General features: G+C 35.2%; 1 protein-coding gene across 1 annotated transcript in view; it reads left to right on the forward strand.

The window, feature by feature from the left end:
- The window catches only part of Znf638 (zinc finger protein 638), a 129,246-nt gene that overhangs the window by 58,137 nt on the left and 49,657 nt on the right, over positions 1-21,452 (forward strand). The window contains 4 exon segments of the mRNA XM_076939991.1: positions 2,176-3,682; positions 4,744-4,765; positions 8,497-8,589; positions 14,943-14,997. Coding sequence (XP_076796106.1) covers positions 2,176-3,682; positions 4,744-4,765; positions 8,497-8,589; positions 14,943-14,997 — 1,677 coding nt within the window.

Here is a 21,452-nt window from a genome sequence, read left to right on the forward strand (position 1 = left end):
TCCCCAGAGTTGTTGGGTCAGCCAGCTTTGCATAGTAAAAACAGCAAGAGACCCTGTTTCAAACAAGGTAAAAGGCAAAGACCAATAACTAAGATTGTCCTCTGACCTCCATATGTGGTGTGGCAGGCACATACCTACACTCATCCATACACACGCATAGATTGATGTATACAGAGCTTTAAAAATTGATTTATGTACAGTAATAAGGATGACTTTGTGGTCTTGCAAATACTTGAACAAATATTTGAGGGTCTTCTGAATAAGGTTTTATATATTTAGGGGGAAAATCTTACAGTGAGCAAATAGCTTCACTTGATTCTGTATTGTTGGGAAATAGCATGCATTTTATTAGCACAAAACATCAGCAACAGAGAATACCAAAAGGGGGCTCAAGCAATAATTAAGAAAGGATGTTGAGACTCAGGATTAGTGGTCAAGGAAAATCTGATGGAATCTAACCATGCAGAATAGGTATAAAATCACAAAAGTTCCCACCCATGGCAAGTTGTTTGCTTTAATGGGAAGAGAAAGGCCTAGCTAGAATTAATGCCTGGTAAATTACAAAAGTAGCTAAAGATGAGCTAGATTGATTGGGCATTACACATAAGAGCTAAGAAATAAAAGGATGGGATCCTCTTAGGTGTTTGAACAGGAATAATGTGGTAAAACTGTCCTTTTACAAAAATGAAATGTAGTGTATGGCGAGGTTGTAGCTCAGTGGTGGAATGAGTTTTAGGTTTCAGCTCTGGGAAAAATATGTTGGCAGTATGCAAAATGGTTGGGTGTGATGAGGGAAAATGTTATCCAAATAAATAGAGTTTTACCCAAATATATTTTTATTTTACTAATAAGCATAACTAAAGCATGAGGACTTGGGTTTAATCCCCAGAACCTAATAAAACTAACAATTGATTATTAGGGCTGGACAGGAGGTTCAGGTTTTTCCAACACCAATGTGGAGCAACTCACAAACATCTGTAACTAGTTCAGGGGGATCTGATGCCTCTAGCGTCCTCATGCAGTCCCACTTACATGTATATAATTAAACACATGAATATGTTTTAAAATAAAGTAAATCTTTAAATTCTTGAAGAGGGAAGCCACCTTCTATGGCTGCTGTCCTTGGTCCTGACTGAGAGCTGAAGTACTGCTTTTCTCTGAAGTAGATTTTGATTAGACTTGATAGTGTAGCAACATGAGGAGTTGGTTGGTAACCACTTATAGGAAATTTAATGTCTGGGACTTGCAGGATAGTGTTGTTTTCATCTGTTGAATGGTTGTGAGCACCAATTGTGGGGCTGTATTTGATTCGAATGCAAATCCCAGCGTCACATGCCTATGTGCTACTTAATCTCTCAGTGTAAAACTATGCGTATTTCTGGGACTTTCGAGAACTAAACAACTAAATTCATGTAAAGTGCTTAGGACAGCAACTGCAACATGGGCATTGTCTATAAATTTAACTATTGTTACCTATGTATTCTCAACAATGGAAAGAAGAACAAAAACCCCAATTGGTTTTGTTAACATGTAATATTGTATATTATAAGGAGTTCTGTGCCCCAGCACCTGCTTTGTTAAAGACTTTGTAATTAGATTCCTGGTGACACATTTTTTTCCTTACCAGAAACAACTGTTCAATAACAGGAATATAAGTATAATTTAATTGTAATGTGGAATTTGGTAGATGTGAAGGCTGATTCCAAGGAAGAATGTGTCTTTCAAAAATGGGTCTAAATAAAACTTTAAAGTTACAGTTCTTTCATTGTTCATGTCTGATCACACACATAGTGAGTGTGTGTTTATTTCTAAGAATCTTAATGCCTTCGTCTCTTTTTTTTTCAGTATAAAAGCACAAAATAAATCCTCAGTCTTTTTCAAGATTATGTAAAAGGACTTGTGAATTACATCTCAGCACCTAGGACAGCACCCAGTACAGCTCGGCAATGTACATGAACTCTGGCTTGAGGTTTGGGGTTTGTGTTCTGGATTCAGAAAAGAAGAGAAAGATTTAGAGGAAATTTTAAATCTTTGTAAGCCCTTACTTTAAAAGTATATACAATGCAAAAATGGTATCATGGCTTGATTTCAAAAAATGTTTTACTCTGGCTGTAGAACCCACTTCATGAAGTAGTTTGAGTTAAAATGATCTAATATTTGTGTTTTAACTTTCAGCTTTGTGTTATTCTTGGAAAATTTCGCACCACTTGTGAATTCCTTGAGCCTGGGCATTGCAAACCCACTTCTGTTGGGCCCATCTCCTTTGCACTTTGCTCAGATTAAGACTCAGTTGGCGCTTCAGCAGCTGAATGCCGTTGCCTCACATGGTTCAACACCACCTTATACTTTATTAAATCAGGCATTCTTGAAAGTAGCCATGTCGAGACCCAGGTTTAATCCTCGAGGGACCTTTCCACTTCAAAGGCCACGAGCACCTAATCCTCCTGGGATGAGGCCTCCAGGACCATTTGTGAGGCCTGGATCTATGGGTCTTCCGAGATTTTACCCAGCAGGGAGAGCCCGTGGAATTCCACACAGATTTCCTGGCCACGGATCTTATCAGAACATGGGACCACAAAGAATGAATGTTCAGGTAACTCAACACCGAACTGATCCAAGATTAACCAAAGAAAAATTGGATTTTCCTGAAGCACAACAAAAGAAGGGGAAGCCTCATGGTAGTCGGTGGGATGATGAGCCTCATGTAACTCCACCGGTAGAAGTGAAACAGAGTTCTGTAACCCAGGTTACAGAGCAAAGTCCTAAAGTACAGAGCCGCTATACAAAAGAGAGTGCTTCAAGTATTTTAGCAAGTTTTGGATTATCAAATGAAGACTTAGAAGAACTTAGTCGCTATCCTGATGAACAGCTAACTCCTGAAAATATGCCATTAATATTGAGGGATATAAGAATGCGAAAAATGGGCCGCCGATTACCTAATTTACCTTCTCACAGCAGAAATAAGGAAACACTTAGTAATGAAACAGTTTCAAGTAATGTGATTGATTATGGGCATGCAAGCAAATATGGTTATACAGAAGATCCACTTGAAGTACGTATTTATGATCCTGAAATTCCAACTGATGAAGTCAAGAATGAATTTCAGCCTCAGCAGAGCATTTCTGCAACTGTTTCCACTCCAAATGTGATATGTAATTCTGTGTTTCCTGGTGAAGATGTGTTTCGTCAGATGGACTTTTCTGGTGAGTCCTCCAGTCAGTCTTTTTTCCCAGTTGAGAGTGGAACCAAGATGTCAGGCTTACACATTTCAGGACAGTCAGTCCTTGAACCTGTAAAATCCATCAGCCAGTCTATTAGCCAAACAGTTAGCCAGACAACGAGCCAGTCTCTGAATCCTCCATCTGCGAGCCAGCTATCCTTTTCATTTGAATTAAGTTCAGTTTTAAAGCAAGAGCGGATCTCACAGAAGTCTGTGATCAGTTCAGCTGATGCACATGGACCTAAAGGAAGTAAAAAGAGTTACCAATCAGAGGCTGATTTGCCTATTCGGTCTCCCTTTGGGATTGTGAAAGCTTCATGGCTACCAAAATTTACACAACCTGGTGCCCAGAAAATGAAGAGACTGCCAACCCCTTCTATGATGAATGATTATTATGCAGCATCTCCAAGAATATTTCCACATTTGTGTTCTCTGTGTAACGTAGAATGTAGTCATTTGAAGGTGAGTGTTTTTAAAAGATTGCTGTACAATGATGCTCAGTGCCCAGGTTTTCTCTAAATTCTGTTACGTATGCTGCTGTTAACAAAACGTTAACAAAGTGCAACCCCAGCACCTACTTGTAATCGTAAGTAACCTTAGCACTGAAATGAATGTTTGGCTTTCTACATTCCATTATCTGGCATACTATATAGTTTGCCTTTTATTTTGAACTTTTAGTTATCCCACTTATATAGCATCTAATTTATATAATAAATCGTGTGCTCATAACACTGCTACATGAGAAAATATGTTTAAGACTTATTAGAATAAAAAATATAAAACTCATTTGTAATATACACTTTTACAGGACAATATATCTTCCATTCTTGCGCATACCTGTTCCAAGCTCAAGATCTTAATGTTGCTTTAAGTGTTTCCGATTTTTGTATGGACCAGTAATTGTTTAGTGTTTCTTGAGAAGGCATTTAAAAAAAATAATTCATAGTAAAATGATTCAGGATATAAAGATGATTATGATTATGGAACCAGCCTTGGGCTCAGAAAATAGAGTAAAATGCTGGAAATTCAGAGAGGAACATCCAAAGGTACCTTTGTGGTTATCTTAGACAGAAGGAAAAATTTGCACAGATGCTGAAGAGAATAGTATTATGTAATGTATGCTGTTTGATAGTAACTATTGGTAAATTTGAGCAGGAACTACCACATTCCCCCCTTTTTAACATACATGTATAGGAACCACTGATTGTTTTGTTTACTAATGCAGTTTATAGGTAAAGATGGTAGGGAGGAGGGAATGTACCTTAAGAGCTTAATTTAAAGCTTAGCCTGGAATTGGCTTGGTAGCTTGAAGAGGTTTACATATGTGTAGATTTTAGTTCTTTTGTTATTTTTTTTCTGCAAATACTGCCATTTTATTGTCTTTGTATTCATTTATCAGTTTTCAGTCAGTGATCTAAAACCTGAATTGGTTGCTTTTGTCTTCAGGTTAACTTTAGCAAAAGAAAACATTCTGGACTAGGAGTGTAGTTCAGGGGTAGAGCACATGTTTAACACATACCAAGCCCTGGGTTCAATCAGAAAGCAGCAATTTATCTATAGAAAAATATAAAAATATACTGAATTTTAGTACAGTAGTAGTTGCCTTATTCTACCAAAGGGAATAGATGTCATTTGTTCACTCTGAAAAATCTCAGAATAATTTATTCATAGAGTTTTGTAATCTGTAAGTAGCTCTGGACAGAGTATTGGATGCTCTTTGTTACTGTAACTGGGCATACCACTAACCCTCCCATTTATTTTGAACTGTTAATCAGTCATAATGAGTTGAAGGAAATATATCTTAAAGAACCTTTGTTTTTATTTTGTGTATTGTAGAAAATACACTATTTTTAGTATATTTACTGATACAGTTTTTGTGTGTGACTGCTCAGTTGGTGCTGGCACAGACAGAAAGAACTGTATAAAATATAATTGTTTTGTAAAGCAGTTTATACAGTCTCATCAAGGGGAAAAAAACACATACCTGATGAAGTTTTAAAAGTTAGAAACAAATAGTTTGGTGATATTTAACCATTTGTACATGCCACAGGGGAAATATACTTATTATTTCTACATTGATTTCAGATTTGTAATGGTCAGTCCAGCATTACAACCTGTAGATTAGCTAGCAATTCGTGATGAAAAAGAAAAACATAAATATACTCTTAGTATCAGAAGAATTTTATAGCCTAGTTAGATAAGACTGAGAGTGATAGTTATCAGTTGTACTAAGTTTGCCTGGAACAGAATGATCTGGAAGATAGGTCTTTATGGGATAGTTTGAAGATAGTTTTGAATGATGACAAGGATTAAATATGCCTATTTAAAGAGGAAGGAAGTGGCATTCCGGATGGGAACAGCAGCATTCAGAGAGGCAAAGGTTTTTAGAAGAGAAGGCCTTTTGGTAGGACACAGTGAAGAACATACTAGAAATATGCAAGGCCTTGAAAAGCTGTTGTCAATTTAGATTTCAGGTGAAAGACATTGGGGAGCTAATTAAATTTTTTGGTATGTGAAGTGACATATTGAAAGTATTTCAGGGAGAATTCAATGTAGATGAATAGGAAGAAGGGAGATGAGATAGACCACTTAAACTGGAAGCTTCCCTAGATATTCAAGTCTAAGGTGGAGAAGCTTGCATTAGTAAGAATAAAATTTTGAGAGCAGAGAAAAATCATTTAGTCATTAAAAAACCACCTCTTTTAGATTACGGAGATGGCTCAATGGTTAAAAGCACTTGTCACACAAGTGTGAGGATCTGAGTTCAAATCCTCAGGATCCATGTCAAAATCCAACAGTATGAACATTTGCAGCAATCTTAGCACTCATATTGGGAGATGGGTAGATAGAGATCAGAAAACTCTTCAGAAGCTTGCAGGCCAGCTAGCCTGGTATATGCAATGACAAAACAACAGAGACCTTGTCTCAAGGTGGAAGGTGAGGACTGACCTCTAAGGTTGTCTTCTGACTTCCATAAGTTTGCCATAGCTTGTCTTGTATACTGTGAGTTAACATACATTGTACATATATGCATATGCTTTGCTCAGTCTTTAAAAATCAGCATAACAGGTTGGGGCTCATTTAATTAAAGGATTCCTCATGGATTGATGGACAATGTTAGAATGTGAATGTGGATTTAGATGTACAAGTTGCCTCTTGTTTCCATGATATATTTTATTGCCTTGTGTATGTGTATTTGTGACATTAGAAATATGTAGCCAGTAATTGTGAATTTCTAATTTCAGGCTTTTTCCTACCAAGGAAATCCTACAATATCTTTGCCTTTTCTATCTTTGAGTCTTTCAAAACTATAGCCTGATACGTAATTTGAAAATGCAATAATAGAATGTAGAATGTGTTTTCTTCACAAACTGGGGTTCAAGTTTTAAAGGAATTTGCTTTGATTTCTTATGCCCTTCTGGTTGACATAACTTGATTCAAGAAAATCCTCCCAATTTATCTACTTATTTATATATTTTGTGTGTTTGTCAGTGTGGGCACGTGCGTCCATAGTGGGTCGGTGGAGGTCAAAATATTGTGAGAGTCCTTTCATCATGTGGGTCCAGGTTGGGATTGAACTCTGGCAACATTGGAAACAAACTTTTTTTTTTTGAAGCTAGTTAGAGGAGGATAAAGAGCAAGCTTTGATAGGAGTCAGTGTTTTCAGTTTTATAGTTTGATTCAGAGTCAGCCCAAGTCTAAAGTTCTGGGACCATCCTTGCTTCTCAGGTAATTATTTTTTCTATAGAAGCAGTGCTACTTTTGAACAGATATCTGGGTACTGTCATCATGAAGCCTAGAAATTGGGGTTGCATAGTTACATTTACTGAGCTTTTGGGTTATCAAGAAGGATGCCTTTTGAAAGTCAGTGTGCATGTGTGAATTGAATTAGAGAAAGCAGGGCAGTGACCACCTTCAGCTTACTTACCTAGGTATCACAAAGAAGCATATTTGTTATTATCATTTCTTTGTATGTGTTTCAAATCGAAGCTGAAAATCAGATTTGGGGGTGTAATCTGGATTTAAAAATGTTGGCAACTATTCAAATAAAACATATTTTGGTGTAAATAAATCATGCCTACCTGCCAGTGTGTCTGTTTGGTAAAAACGATACCTCATTTATATCAAAGACATGGGTTGGGCACTGTATGGACTCCTTATTGCTGGTTTCTTTTAGCTTTCTGTGTGTAGCGCTAAGTATGGTAGCAGACATTTTGTTTTCACAGTGTACAATTAATCTAGGAAGTTTAATAAAATCCTTTAGTTTGCCAAAACTTATATACACTGTGTTGGAAGTAGCTTGACTTTGAGGTAGTTCTTGCCAAGGTAGAATTCAGAATTAAAGTCAACTGTACTTGTGGAGGCTTTGTTTTTAGGAATGATATAAATTAAAATTAAAGTGTTTTTGAAGTGGAAACAAGCAGGGTTTTTTTTTTTTTTTTTGTCCTTTTTCTTTTTTTCCCTTTCCAATTGCTGGAGGAACAATAAAACACTGAGTAATAGACATGATGGTTTGAACTAATTAACTAATTGTTTCACCCTGGAGACTTATATTAAAAAACTGTATTGCCTTCCCTCCCTTCTCTGCCCTCTCTTTTAATCAAATACATCTTCTAGGAGCTAATTATTGTTGTAGATTGTAATTTTAGGACATTTATTTGTAAACAAAGTGTATAAAAAAAGCATTTTTTGTTAATTATAAAGCTGTATATACGTAAGGGATATCATGTCTTTGAAATGGTGTTACTTTCCTTTAAATCTTGAAAAATAAGTTAGATTTGATCAGTGGCAGGTTTTACTATTTTACTAATCTTTTTCCCTAATATTATGAGTATTTTGTTTGGGATGTCACTAGCCATGTGTTGGTGGTCTGTCATTTGCTTGACCTTAGAGGATGAAGCCATTGGACTGCTTGATAGATTTTGGTGTTTTTTTGAAATGTTTTATTTTTTGAGGTGTTATTTTTTTTAATTTATGCTTTTCTTCAAGTCTATATATAATATATATACATTCAAAATGAATGTTTTGATTCTTGATTCAAGAAAATATATACTAAATATTTTTTAAATGAGATCAACAGGGTATGGGGTTAAATGTATTTGTTTGAAGGACTTTAACTTTTGTCTGTGTAAATTCTGTTATATCTAAATGCTATTTATGATTAGATTTGTAAATTTCTCAAATATTTCTGTCATTTAAAAAAGCCTGATTCATTTGTCAGCTTGAGGATTGTTTTAATTTCAGCCTTCTCATTTTTTACAACAGGACTGATTCAGCATCAGAATACTTCCACCATATTGAGAGCTGTCGGCAGTTACGTCAACTAGAGACCATTTTCTTCCCTTTTTTTTTTTACAGGCGTGATAAGTGTTAAACACTTTTAAAAAGCTAATGGTTATTTAAAACAGTAATCTTAGAGAAGTATGTTTAGCTTCCAAAAGGAGAGTGTCATGTGATCTTTCACTGACTCTTTCCTAACTTAATCCCCAGTAGATAATTATAGATGTTTATTATTGATTTTCTTTGTCTTGTTTGCCTTTCCTAGAATGATTGAGAACAGATACCATTCTTTTTCCATTATCTTGGGGCCAGTTTTCAAAGGTTACATAATTAAAACTAACTTCAACCATATGCCAATATTTAATTTCCAGTATAAAGATTTTCTCTGCCTTAGTACCTGTTTTTAGATGAAACTTAATAGAATCTGATCAGCTTTTTTTAAGTGAGGTATTTGGGAGGGTTTTCCTGATCATCAAAGACATGGAATTTATAATCTTTAGTTAAATTGTTTTTTTCTCTAACATCATTAAATAGTTTGTAGTCACTTGGCCTGATATTCTCTTGGTTTTTGAGATTATTCAGGATTCTTCAAGTAAAAATTCATAACCTAACTCAAAATACAGTACTCTTTTTGCAAAAATTTAGATTGTTTACTTAATTTTATGTGTAATGAGTGTTTTTTGTCGCATGTATGTTTATGCCACCACAAGCATTTCTGGTTACTTCAAGGTCCAAGAATGTCAAATCTGCCTGAAACTGAAGTTTGTGGAGGTCTTGAGCCACTATGTAATGCTGACACCTGAACCCAAATCATCTGTAAGATAACAAGTACCCTTAACTCTAGTTAGCTCTCTTGCAATCCACAGTTATTCTTAGAGGGAGAATTAGTTCATTTGACTGGGAAGTTTGCAAAGAGTAGCTCTAGTTTCAAGAACAGCTGAATTTTAAGTCAAACAAAAATAAGTGTAAAGAGTATTTCCATTTCTTGGCCTTGCTCTGGTCTTAAGAAAACACATCTGCATAGTAGATATTCCTGTAGCTTTGGCTTCAGTGAACTATAGAGCTGGTATTTTCAGGAACTGTTCTGTGGTTTGGTTAGATTTTTTTTTTTTTTTTTTTTTTTTTTTTTTTGTAAATTAGGGTCTCATTTGTAGTCTAGAGCGGCCTTGAATTCTCCTGTTCTTTCTGCCTCAGCATCTTAAATTCTGGCATTATATGCCCCGTTTTCCTGTTTTTTCCTTGTTTTTCTTTTTTCCTAGTACTTGTTTAAAGACCCATTGTTTTTGTTCTATACTGGTTTTATAGTGCATGTACCCACTATTCCTGCTATTGAGAGTAAGAGAACCCCTACATGAATCATATAGACTTAGAGTAGAGGCTTGAAGCCTGTTGGTGGTGGCTCATGCCTTTAATCACAGCACAGGCAGTTGGATCTTTGAGTTCAAACTTACCCCAGAGGGAATTCCAGGACCGAACCCTGTCTCAACCCTCTCCAACAAACCCTCTCCCCAACCCTCCCCACCCCCCCAAAAAAAGAAAGAAAGAAAGTAGCATAGTGGCTGGGGTTTGGTCCCCTCCATAGTAAATGTAAAAAAGGTATTTTTTGCTAGAATTGAATGTGCCTTGCTACCCTATACACTGTAAACAGAGAATTCCTGCTAAGGAGTGAGTTAGTTGCTGAAGTAGTTTAATGCTAGTACCATGATCTAGTTACATAAATTTACAAGAACAAATAGCTGTGCGGTGCATCTAATTTTGTTTAATTTTTCCCATCTCTCCTCCCATGTATATCCCTTTAAAGTGTTTTGTGTAGGAGCTTTCCCCTTGTGCACATAGGACCTTGATTTTCAAGAGCCTTCCTCTTTTAATGCTTTATCCACTCTACCTTATTTGGTTGTGTTCTCCTGTGATGTCTTTTCATGGTTTCTCCACTGCTGCAAGTATTTACCAAGTTAAATAAATTGTCATCTTCATTGTTCTCCTAAGCTGCATTCTGCATTGAGCTTCATTATGTGATATACTATATGTATTTTACATGATACATACTTAGTGTCTTTAGTCTTTAAGGCTTATGTTTTCTTCTCTGGTTTTTTTTTTTTTTTTTAAGCTTTTCTGGATTATATAGAATAAGGATTAGCTGGTTAACCGGAGGGGAAAAAAGACAATTGTACCATATTTTTATTATGAAACTACATATACTGATCATATGCTGGATATACTGAATGTTTATAATATATGGTTGACTTATATTATTATTATCATAATACATAAACATGATTATTGCTGATTTCATCCAATGAGGAAATGGAGGCACAGGGTCAGTTTTCCTACTATTTACATCATATATTTAATACAATTAGTTCATTAGCTCATTGTCCTTTGTTCTTTCTTTTTTCTCTTTAGTTTTTTTGTTGTTTGTTTTTTTTGTTTGTTTGTTTATTTGTTTTTTGAGACAGGGTTTCTCTGTGTAGCCCTGGCTGTCCTCGAACTCACTCTGTAGACCAGGCTGGCCTCGAACTCAGAATCCACCTGCCTCTGTCTCCCAGTGCTGGGATTAAAAAGGCGTGCACCACCATGCCTACTCTCTCTTAGTATTTTAATGAAAAGATTTCAAGTCACAGAGAAGTTGGTATAAAATGCTATTTTAATTCTTTCATAGTTAACATTTAGATAGTTCATTTATTCAAATTTAACATTTGTCTTCTGAGAATAAGGTAGGAATTTTTTTTTCATAGCTACAACACACCATTAAGAATATTAACACTATTCACCAGTACCTTTTAATATACAAGCCTGATTCAGAGCCTTCCAACTAGAAGTCCTTTTATAACTGTTATTGACAGCACCATCTGTGTCCCCATTCCAGGATTCTCCAAAATTCATGTATTACAATCTCTTAAATATGGAAAGACTTTCCTCTTTCCTTCCTTCACTGGTGCTCTCACACTTTTGACCCTTTTTAAATGTGTGGAGATTGCCTTTTGGATGCCGCATATTCTCTTACTTTTGAGTTGTTCATTAATAAGTTTAGGTTGAATGTTTTGTCACAAATATTTCCTAGGTGATACATATACCTAGCTTGTTAGTCCTCTTTCACTAGTTTGGTTGGTTGGTTGGTTGGGATGAGCTTAAATCTATTGCTGGCTTCTTTCTAGGGATGTGGAAAACAGATATGCAACTTACTTTGTTTTTGAATGGTGGGCAGGTAAGGAAAAGGAAATTCAGAGTGTTGTTGGGTTAGCTTTTAAACACCATCTGAAGCATACAGAAACAGCAACACAAACCGCTTTACCCGTTCCCAAGGATTTTGACTTCATTTACTTTTCTGAAAGATAATTTGTTGATCATTTGCTACTTACTTTTTTTAATGCAAGCTTTAAACTGATTCCAGGGCCCTTCCTAATTTCTTTTTTTTTAGGGCAGTGGTTTTCAACTGTAGGCTGAAAACATTGGAAACACAGATATTTGCATAAACTCATAACAGTAGCAAATTGCAGTTGTGACAATAAGAATTTTTATGGTTGGGGTATTTGTCAACGCCCACAACATGAGAAATTGTATTAAAGGGTCGCAGCATTAGAAGATTGAACTTGCCATTTTAAAGGAACCTTTATTGTCTGTTATTTCTATGCTACAGCAACCAGTGCCTGCAGAGGAGTACCATATGGGATTTGCCTCCAAGTTCTTCTTTGTTCTACCCTGTGAGCATTAACCAAGTCCAGCCTGCTAATATACCCCTCCCCTCTCTTCTTTTCTTCCTTTTGTTCTTTCCTTCATTCTTTCATTTGAGACAGGTTCTTTCTATATAGCCCTGGTTGGTCTGGAACTTACTTATGTAAACTAGATGGTCCTTGACCCATAGAGATAGTATCTGCCTCTCCTTCTCCAATCCAAGTCAAGTTTTTTAAAGGGCTTTCCTAAAATGCCATCTTTTCTTTCAGTTCCTCTTTCTTAGATATATGTTTCCAAGTGCTGCGGGATATAACTTAAAGAGTTTTTGATTAATAACTGTGTTCTGTGTGTTTCAAGAGCAAGTACGAAAATGGTATGTCCCGTGGATGTTTGTTTTTAAGTTATGTACATGAATATGTGTTAGTAACGTGGAGTGCATATGAATATAGGTGCTTATAGTCCAGAAACATCTGATCCTCCTGAAACTAGATATGGGTGCAAGAGAATGCATTTTAACACCATACCAAGCCTTATTTTCAGCCTTCCTCTATTCTCAGTTTTATAAAATGGGTGAGATACTTTTTTTTCTTTCTTGTCTTCTACTCCCTTTCTCCACTTTCTCTCTCTCTCTCATCTCTCTGCTCACGGGCTCTCTCTCTCTCTTCTCTCTTCTCTCTGTGTGTGTGTGGTGTGTGGGTGGGGGCTTCTATTGTGTTCATAATTTTGTTCAGGCTGGCTGGCTCATGATCCCATTCCTCATGTGTGATGACCACAACCATAAAATTATTTTCGTTGACATTTCCATACTGTAATTTTGCTACTGTTATGCATGTGATGTAAATATATGATATATGACCCTATAAAAGGGGGGTTTTTATTTGACCGCCATAAAGGGGTCTGAAAGGTTCCCACAGTTGGGGAAAGGCAGGATGTAGCGAAGATCTTGAAACCCTCAGTCATCTTGTTTCTACCGTCTATCTGCTGGGAAACGCATGTATGCACCACCATGCCTATCATCTGTCTTCGCTACTTTCTGTTTACTGCTGCCATACTAATATTTGTCCCTGAACCTTTTGTTTATACTATTTATTTGATTTAAAAACAATTGTGTCTTGGAAATGTTTTTCTGATGTATCTATTAGCATATACCTTTATTATATAATGGATTAGATATAAAAAATATTACCTCAAAAAATATTTTCTATTTCAACTTCTTACATCCATGATATAAAACTTAAGTTTGAACAGTTTGTTGATACATTTCAGGTAAAGATTATGAAAGCTATTTTGTTTGACCTGTAATTTTCAAATAGAGCCCTGAATTGAAAATCCTGAGATCCTCCACCCGAAGGTATATTTTTAATCGTATTATTACAACTTCATTTCGCATTTAAAAGTAACAGTCAAATTGTAAAAAGGTTATTTTTTTTTTGAAATTGTCCTGTTTTTATCACGTTTGGGTTTTTTTTTTTTGTTTGGTTTGGTTTTTGTTTTTTGTTTTTGTTTTTGTTTTTTTGTTTTTTTTTGTAAACTAGAGTCTGCCTGGCTAGCCTGGAAATCTGTATGTAGGAACAGTGGTCTTGACTCGAGATATTCATCTGCTTCTCCCTCTCAAATGCTGGGATTAAAGACATACATCCCCACACTTTCACTAATTGTATTTATTTTTAAACAGTTGGGAAATTCAAAGTTGGATCTTTTTTTAATTCCAGTTTAAATGTGCTCTCTTCTATGGGTTTTCACTTTCTCTAGTTTTAATATTTTGTTCTGACCTATTACCTTTTTTGTTTTGGAAGCTTAATTGTAACACCATTGAATGCTCATAGTTTTGTCTTATTTAGTTCTGATTTTGTTTTAGGGTCCTATATAGATTTTCAAAAGTCAGTGAAATAATGTTGAATCATGTCTCTCATGGAAAACTTTTTTGAAAACAGTTATTAAAATTCTTAATTTCTTTAACAGAACTTAAAATAGTTACAGAGAAAAATCTAAGAAGATTAATACTCTAAATTAGAAAGGAAAGGTTCTAAGTAAACTGAAGGTTTATTCATGTTTGGATTGCTTTTTTCTGTGCTCATACAGTGGATATGTTCCTTCCTTCCTTCCTTCCTTCCTTCCTTCCTTCCTTCCTTCCTTCCATTCATTCTCTGTGTGTGTTCATGTATGCCTGTGTATAATGTGCACTATGTGCCTTGTGCGTGGGATTGCGCAGAGGACAACTTTTCAGAGTGGTTTTCTCTTGTAACCTTAAGGGGTCTGATGATCAAGCATAGGTTTATCAGGTTTAATTGCAATCACCTCTATACACCCACTGTTATGCCCGCCCAATAGATTGTTTAAAAAAACTACTATTGAGCCAGGCATGGTGTTGACACCTATTAATCCCACATTTAGGAGACTGAGATTGAGGATTGTTACAAGTTCAGAGTTAGCCTGGGCTACATAGTGAGCTTTTTCTCTAAAACCAAGAACAATATAATGAAAGCTGTGGGACATTGACCAATGGTTAAGAGCACTTACTACTCTATAGAGGACACGATGTTCAGTTTCTAGCATCTACATGGGATCACTTATACAATGTATAATTTCAGCTCTGAAGGATCTGATACTTCCTTGGGAACCCTGGTCACCACTTAGGCTTACACACGCTTTATAATGGTATACACACTTACAAATAATAAAAATAGTGTTTGTTTTAAAATTACTTAGTTCAAATTTACATTAAATTGCTGAGTCTTGTTTTGTGTTTTCTACTCTGTAGAAATGAAAGCCAATAGGAAATAAAATGAAACTCCAAGAAGACGTTCTCATTCTCCCAGTCCCAGACTTCTAGGAGATCAAGCTACAATGTCACAGAGTCCCGTCGATCTCGAAGTCCAGTTCGTTATAATCTATAGACCAAGGGTCGAAGTCCAAGAATTTGTCACGCTTCATTTCTAAATATAGATCCAGATCTAGATCCCGTTCCCGATCCCGATCCAGATACAATCCAGATCCAGATCCAGGTCCAGGTCCCGTTCTCCAGATCGTAGTCCGAATCTCGTTAGAAGAAAGTCCGAAGTCCTATCGTTCAGTTAGCCCAGAAAGGACATCCAGACGATCAGTGAGATCAGGTACACCGATAACCCTAATGCCATCATTTTGTTGAGTTATTGGAAATGACTGTTAAATTTTTATTAAATTTTAAAGTTGCTGTATTAAATTTGGAATCAACACTTGAGAATCTGTTATTCTTGTAACTTTGGCTAGATATTATGGAAAGTTTTAGTTTATCGGCATCTGTTTTGAAAAAGGCTGAAGATAAGCTGAGTGGTACACTCTGTAATTTCCAGGAAATTGGAGGCTGAGGTAGACGATTGAGAGGTATGCTCAGTTACATAAAATAAACTTGAGGCAACTTCATATGTTGAATAATTATCTCCTAATTATTTAATAATGATTTTGTGACTTCTAAAAGTATCTCATATACTAAAATTACATATTCATACATACATACATACATACGTGATCCTATAATGGAGATAAATTATTATTATTATTATTATTTTATTATTATTATTATTATTATTATTCTTCATGTTAAGGTAGTGCCTTGCACATGTTTTTAACTGTATTTAGTATATTTAAAGAAATTGAATGAATGGAAATACTAAATGTGTAAGCTGACTAATTGCAGTATTGTCCAATAGCCTAAGTCCCTAATAGGGGCTTTCAGTTTTTTAGAGTTCTGTAAGGTCTTTTTTCCTTTTCCACAAACAAATCTGTGTTTGAGTTGATTTTCCCTTATCATTTGAACCAAAATGTACATATAGCTTACATAGTGGATTGATACGAGCAGAGGTTAAAAAAAAAAGTTCCTTTCAAGTCGTGGTTAACTTGTTTGGGAAAATGTGGAATGATACTAACATCTCATTATTTGGCTAGTAAGTTAATTTTCATAAAAAATATTAATTGAAGTTTGCTTAAATGATCCAGCAGTTTTAAAATTCTATCTTAACTTCTGATGTGTTAAATAAATAAATATAAGAAGCAATAAGCTCTGGATCCTGAGATTGTTAAGAGTCCCCATATCCAATTTTGAGGACCGTTGACATAAGGAAAAAGATCACTGAATGAACAAAGGATCTACTGCATATGAAGTTGGAAGAATGAGATGTTGGTAGACTGAGAGCTGTGTGTTTTGTGTGTGCCTGTTGCATGCTTACATGTATGTGTGAGCTGCCTATCAAGCTTGAGAATGGCTCTGTAATCTTACTCATGTTACTCTTAGTGTTTTGAAATGGTCTTTTAAGTTTTTAAAAAAATTTTCTAGATTGTATGGTTTTGTGAACACTGTCCTTGGAAAATAATCTCTCATTAAATATGTGCTTAATAAATGCTTGAATTAATAATGATATACTCTTTTGGAGTAAAATTAATTACCCTTCCCCCCCAAAAAAAAACCCAGTAAACAGCAGGGCTGTGTTGTTATAAAAATGCTACATGTCATTTAGTTCTTTTTAATTTGTACATATGCATATATGTATTTTTTCTAACAGATAGAAGAAAGGCGTTTAGTAAGATGGAGGACAGCGCTCTGTCCTATATTCTGAGCAAGTTACTAAACAGAACTACTGAACAGTTGATAAAGGACTCTCACCAGCACAAAAGCTAAAGTTGCCAGTGGAACAAAGCCGTCAGCGAAATCTATAAGCTCTGTAAAAAGTGACTCACATTTAGGGAGGGCATTCTGCTCACAAACCTAAGAATCTTGAAGATGACACTTTACCACGGAAGGTAAACAGGTGTTTGGTAAGGTGCTTTGTTCCAGCGAAAGGTCAGTAATTCTTTTGTGGATTAGTTCAAGTGTATTTGTATCTTTTCTATGACAAATAGAAAATAAAATTGGGTCTTTGGAGTCATATTTTCTATGCAATTCGAAATCAATATTTTTTAAATTACTTAGATGTGAGACAGTCTTTTCCTTATGAGATGAAATTCTAATAATTCACTCTTAAAGCTTAAAAATGCCAGATGGTTAGTGTTTGATGTGCCCAAAAACATTGTAGTCAGGTAGTGCATGTTCCTGTGGTGTAGTTAGGCAGGTTAAGGCAGGAGGCTTCTTACAGACACTATCTCAGACAACAGCTTATGCTGTGATATATTGATATTGATGAAGAGTTTGGGTACCATCAGGAGCTGTGTTGTGGCAGGAGAATTTACACAACAGTGTTAATGACTCTTAATTTTTATCAGCTAGAATTGCAAGAATTGATGCCAGGCAATGGTGCACATGCTTTAATCCCAGTCACTTGGGAGGCAGAGCAGGCGGATTTCTGAGTTCCAGGACAGCCAGGGCTACACAGAGAACTCTGTCTCAAAAACACAAAGACAAACAAAAACAAACAAAAAAGAACTGCAAGAATTGATAATTTTTCTGTCTATGTTTTCTGTGTATAGTGTTTGGTTTTTACTGCTGATTTACTGATTTGATTATAACCTACTTGTTACTATGCTGGCATACTTTTTATTTGTTGAATTTATACTGTTAAATCACATCTAAATTGTCACTTGTATAATTCTCATAGGCCTAATATTTTATAATACGTACTTTTGAAATTGTCTAATAACACTGAAGACTTTCGACAATTATTTCCTTGTTCCAAAAGGTATATTTTTGGTTAACCTTAAACAATATTAATTACAATAAGTTTGAAGATTATTAGGACTATTGAATACAAAAAATTTTAATTAATCGATAATATTTTGTTTCAGGATTTCTGTTGATAGAATTTTTCAAAGGTTTTCCTTATTTAGTTAGATTTTTGGTAAACTTCTATTATGTAATAGCCAGATTCCTTTCTATTGATTTGTTTTTAGATCAGGCTGCCCTGGAACTCACATAAATCTACCTGCCTCTGATGCTGAATTAAAAGCATGTGCTACTATGCCTGATTTTTTGTTTGTTTCTTTTGTTGTTGTTTTGTTTTGCTTTTTAAAAGAAACATGGAACAGTCCACCCTTTAGTATATGAATTATAGATGATTTATTTACCTGTCCTGAGCTTTGAATCTTCCTCAGAAAGATTCAGCTTCTGTCCTCTATCTAAGAGCTATCTGCTGTACCACCACTCAGGCCCAGTTTTAGGGCAGTGCAAGCAGCAGCTTACCTGCAATTTTTTTGAAAGACAGTGTCTTGGCTATAATGCACAGGTTGGTCTTAAACGTTAATAATCCTCTTAGCTCATTCTGCCAGTGTGGGGATTAGCATGTGTACCTGGCATGTATGGTCCTTAAATGTTCTGTTACCACCCTTTGAATTACAGGAATGGAGATGAACAAAGATGTACTATCTATCAAGAGATCCATTAAAGTACTAAGTTGAGTCAAGAAATTATATGTGAGTTATGATTATTGTACCTTATGGTTTATGTGCTTTCTTTTTTAATTTTCTTTCATTTCAAATCAGCCACGGAAGGATCAGTCCTTTGAGTTCCAACTCATTCTTAATCAGCCATGGAGGATCAGTCTTTGTTCCAACTCAATTCTTAATCGCCACAGAAGGATCAGTCTTTGAGTTCCAACTCATTCTTCTTGTATCTGAACTTCGAAGGATGGCTTTACTGAAGAAGATATTATAAAGCATTTCAGCCATTTGGGAAACTTAGTGATGTCCTCCTTGTTCCTTGTAGAAATGAGGTGAGTCATCTAGGCACTTGTGAAAATTCATTCAAACTTGTTTCTTTTGTTGGGTTATTGGTTGGTATCCTAGCTGCTTGTGCTATCTGTGTCATGGTTAACTATTCCGTAGGATTTGTATTGACAAGAAGAGCTCTCCGGAATGAACAGATTCCAGGAATTGACATATGTATAGAATAAAGTGCCAGATATAAATATTTAAGGCTTCATGGCTGGTCATGAGGCTCACAGTTATTTTGCCATTGTGTTATAGAAGTAGGTATGGTATGTAATAGAAAGCTTGCTATTTTTTTTCCAAAAATAGATAAAATAAAAGTGAAAGTTAGAAATAAATGATTTATTTTTGTTCTGTTTGGTATTGTTTACATGTATGTTATGTTCATGATAAACTTTTGTGAATTATGGACCAACCCTAGACTAAGCATGATAGACTATTTGTGAGTTAAGGCAAAGGGAAGACATGGTAGATCCTTTAAAGCAAAAGACTAAACATTTTGAGGTTGGGATTTAGCTCATGATAGAGTGCTTGCTAGGTTCTGGGTTTGGCCCTAAGCTCAAACAATACAATTACTCATGTATATCAGGCTTATTGTGCCACTTATGCTCATGCTGCAATTTTAATTAAATCAGTGGGCCACAAAAGAAAAAAGGAAAAGACATTATAAGACAGAGGCTTGCTCAGAATATGAAGGCTTCGTGAAGAGAGGGTTAAGATACTGGTGATCATTTTAGATGTAATACTTCTAGATCAAAACTGAGTCTAGTTTCACTAGATAAAATTTTGACCAACCCAAAATATATTTTGCAGGGTTTTATGGAAACTAAAGTCTATTAATCTTATTCCGCATTTCTTTAATTATGTATATTGGTTTATTAACTATGTCTAATGTGTAGACCACATACCTGCCTGGTGCTGCAGCAACCATGAGAGTTTGGTATTGAACCAGATCCTCTGAGAAAGTACCCAGTGCTTTGAGCTACTATACCATCTCTCCCACTCGCTTGCTCATTTTCCTTAACACATAAAGTACTATTTTTTGCTCAATATGGATGATTATTCAGTAGAAATAAATAACATTTGTTCGGTAGTTACAAAACCTCGGTGAAACAATATTTTTTGTTCTTTAAAAAAAAAAAAAAAAAAAAAACCTTGGTCTAAACAAAACAAAACCCAGACTCAAGTACATATAGAACCAGATATTGGCTCTCCTCCAATTATGTCTTCCTACTCCAGGAACCTGTAATGGACTCTCCTCACTGCTAATGACACAGAACTTATTGTAAAGTTAAAGTATGTATTGTACTGAAAACATCCTTAAGATCATTTATAGGTTAGCAAAACAAAAAGACAAAGCACCAGTTCTTTGAGATAACTTTGTGCTTTATGTTCCACAGAGAGGCATTAAGTTCATTTAAAATGCGAAACATAAGCCTATTAAGGTGGCACACGGAGGTGGGGACAGGGAGAGTCAGAATTTGAAGGACAGTCTTGACTACAAAACATTCCGGCCAGCCTGGATGAGACTATCTCAAAAAGAATGAATATAAATAAAAAAGTATCTTTTAAACACTTTTTTTATTCACACACAAATTTATTTTAATGGCTTACTTGGAAATGGAGTTTAGAAAAGCAGTTACTTCATCATGAAGTACATTGAAACAATGCCTCTTGTGATAAAAGGAAAAGTGTGAAAGTATGTGTGCCAGGAAAAAAAAGCCACCTGTAAATTGAATTTAGAGTTTTTTGTTACTTTAACTTTTTAAATGTATGGGAACATGTAGAACAAATACATAAATCTTAGTCCAAAGATTAAAACCTTTTTATCTGTCACATATGTACACCACAACTAGTATAATGTTAGTGATGAACAACAGCACTAAGGCATAGTACCAGAGTAATCAGACCTCTGAAACTGCTATCTGGATTGCAAAGTAGAGAGAATATAAGAAGTCCCCATAACTACTTTTGCTCCAATTCTTAAACTTTCTCTTCTGCCTACAGGTAATTCCTTTGTTTATGAAACCATAATTATGCTTACAATTTTAAAACTTTACAATCCACATGTTCACTGTAGCCTTTTGTTTTTTTAGACATACCAATATTTGAGTTTAGTTTTTTCTAGACCATTTCCTATGTTGTCAATGTCACAGGTAGTATCTATACATTTTTAAAATTTTCAGTAAGTTTTGCTTTGGTTATACTGTTTGATAATTTACCTTTTTATTTCTTATAGAATGCCTCTTTGAGATTCATTAATACATATTCCTCAATCACTCCTAATTTTAATCTTAATCATAATTAATTGAAAACTTCCTCATTCTTTTGTGACTTTTGTGTTGAGTGATTATAATGATTATCTCGACAGTTCCTGATAGATATTTGAATTAATTTCTTTTTTTCTCATTTCTAAAGCAGGACTTTAGTTAACTCTTATGACTTTTATTGGCCACCCTTTTGTTTTTAATGATTGTGTACACCGAACATTTGTCGGTTGAAGGATATATAGGTGTATTACCTATAGAGTAGCTGCAATCATTTGCACCCTTGTGATTCATGAGAAACCTGGAACACTGTTAGCATCATCATATCTCTTCAATTTACA

The sequence above is a fragment of the Arvicanthis niloticus genome, chromosome 9 (assembly GCF_011762505.2).
Source record: "Arvicanthis niloticus isolate mArvNil1 chromosome 9, mArvNil1.pat.X, whole genome shotgun sequence".
In the NCBI taxonomy this organism is placed as follows: domain Eukaryota; kingdom Metazoa; phylum Chordata; class Mammalia; order Rodentia; family Muridae; genus Arvicanthis; species Arvicanthis niloticus.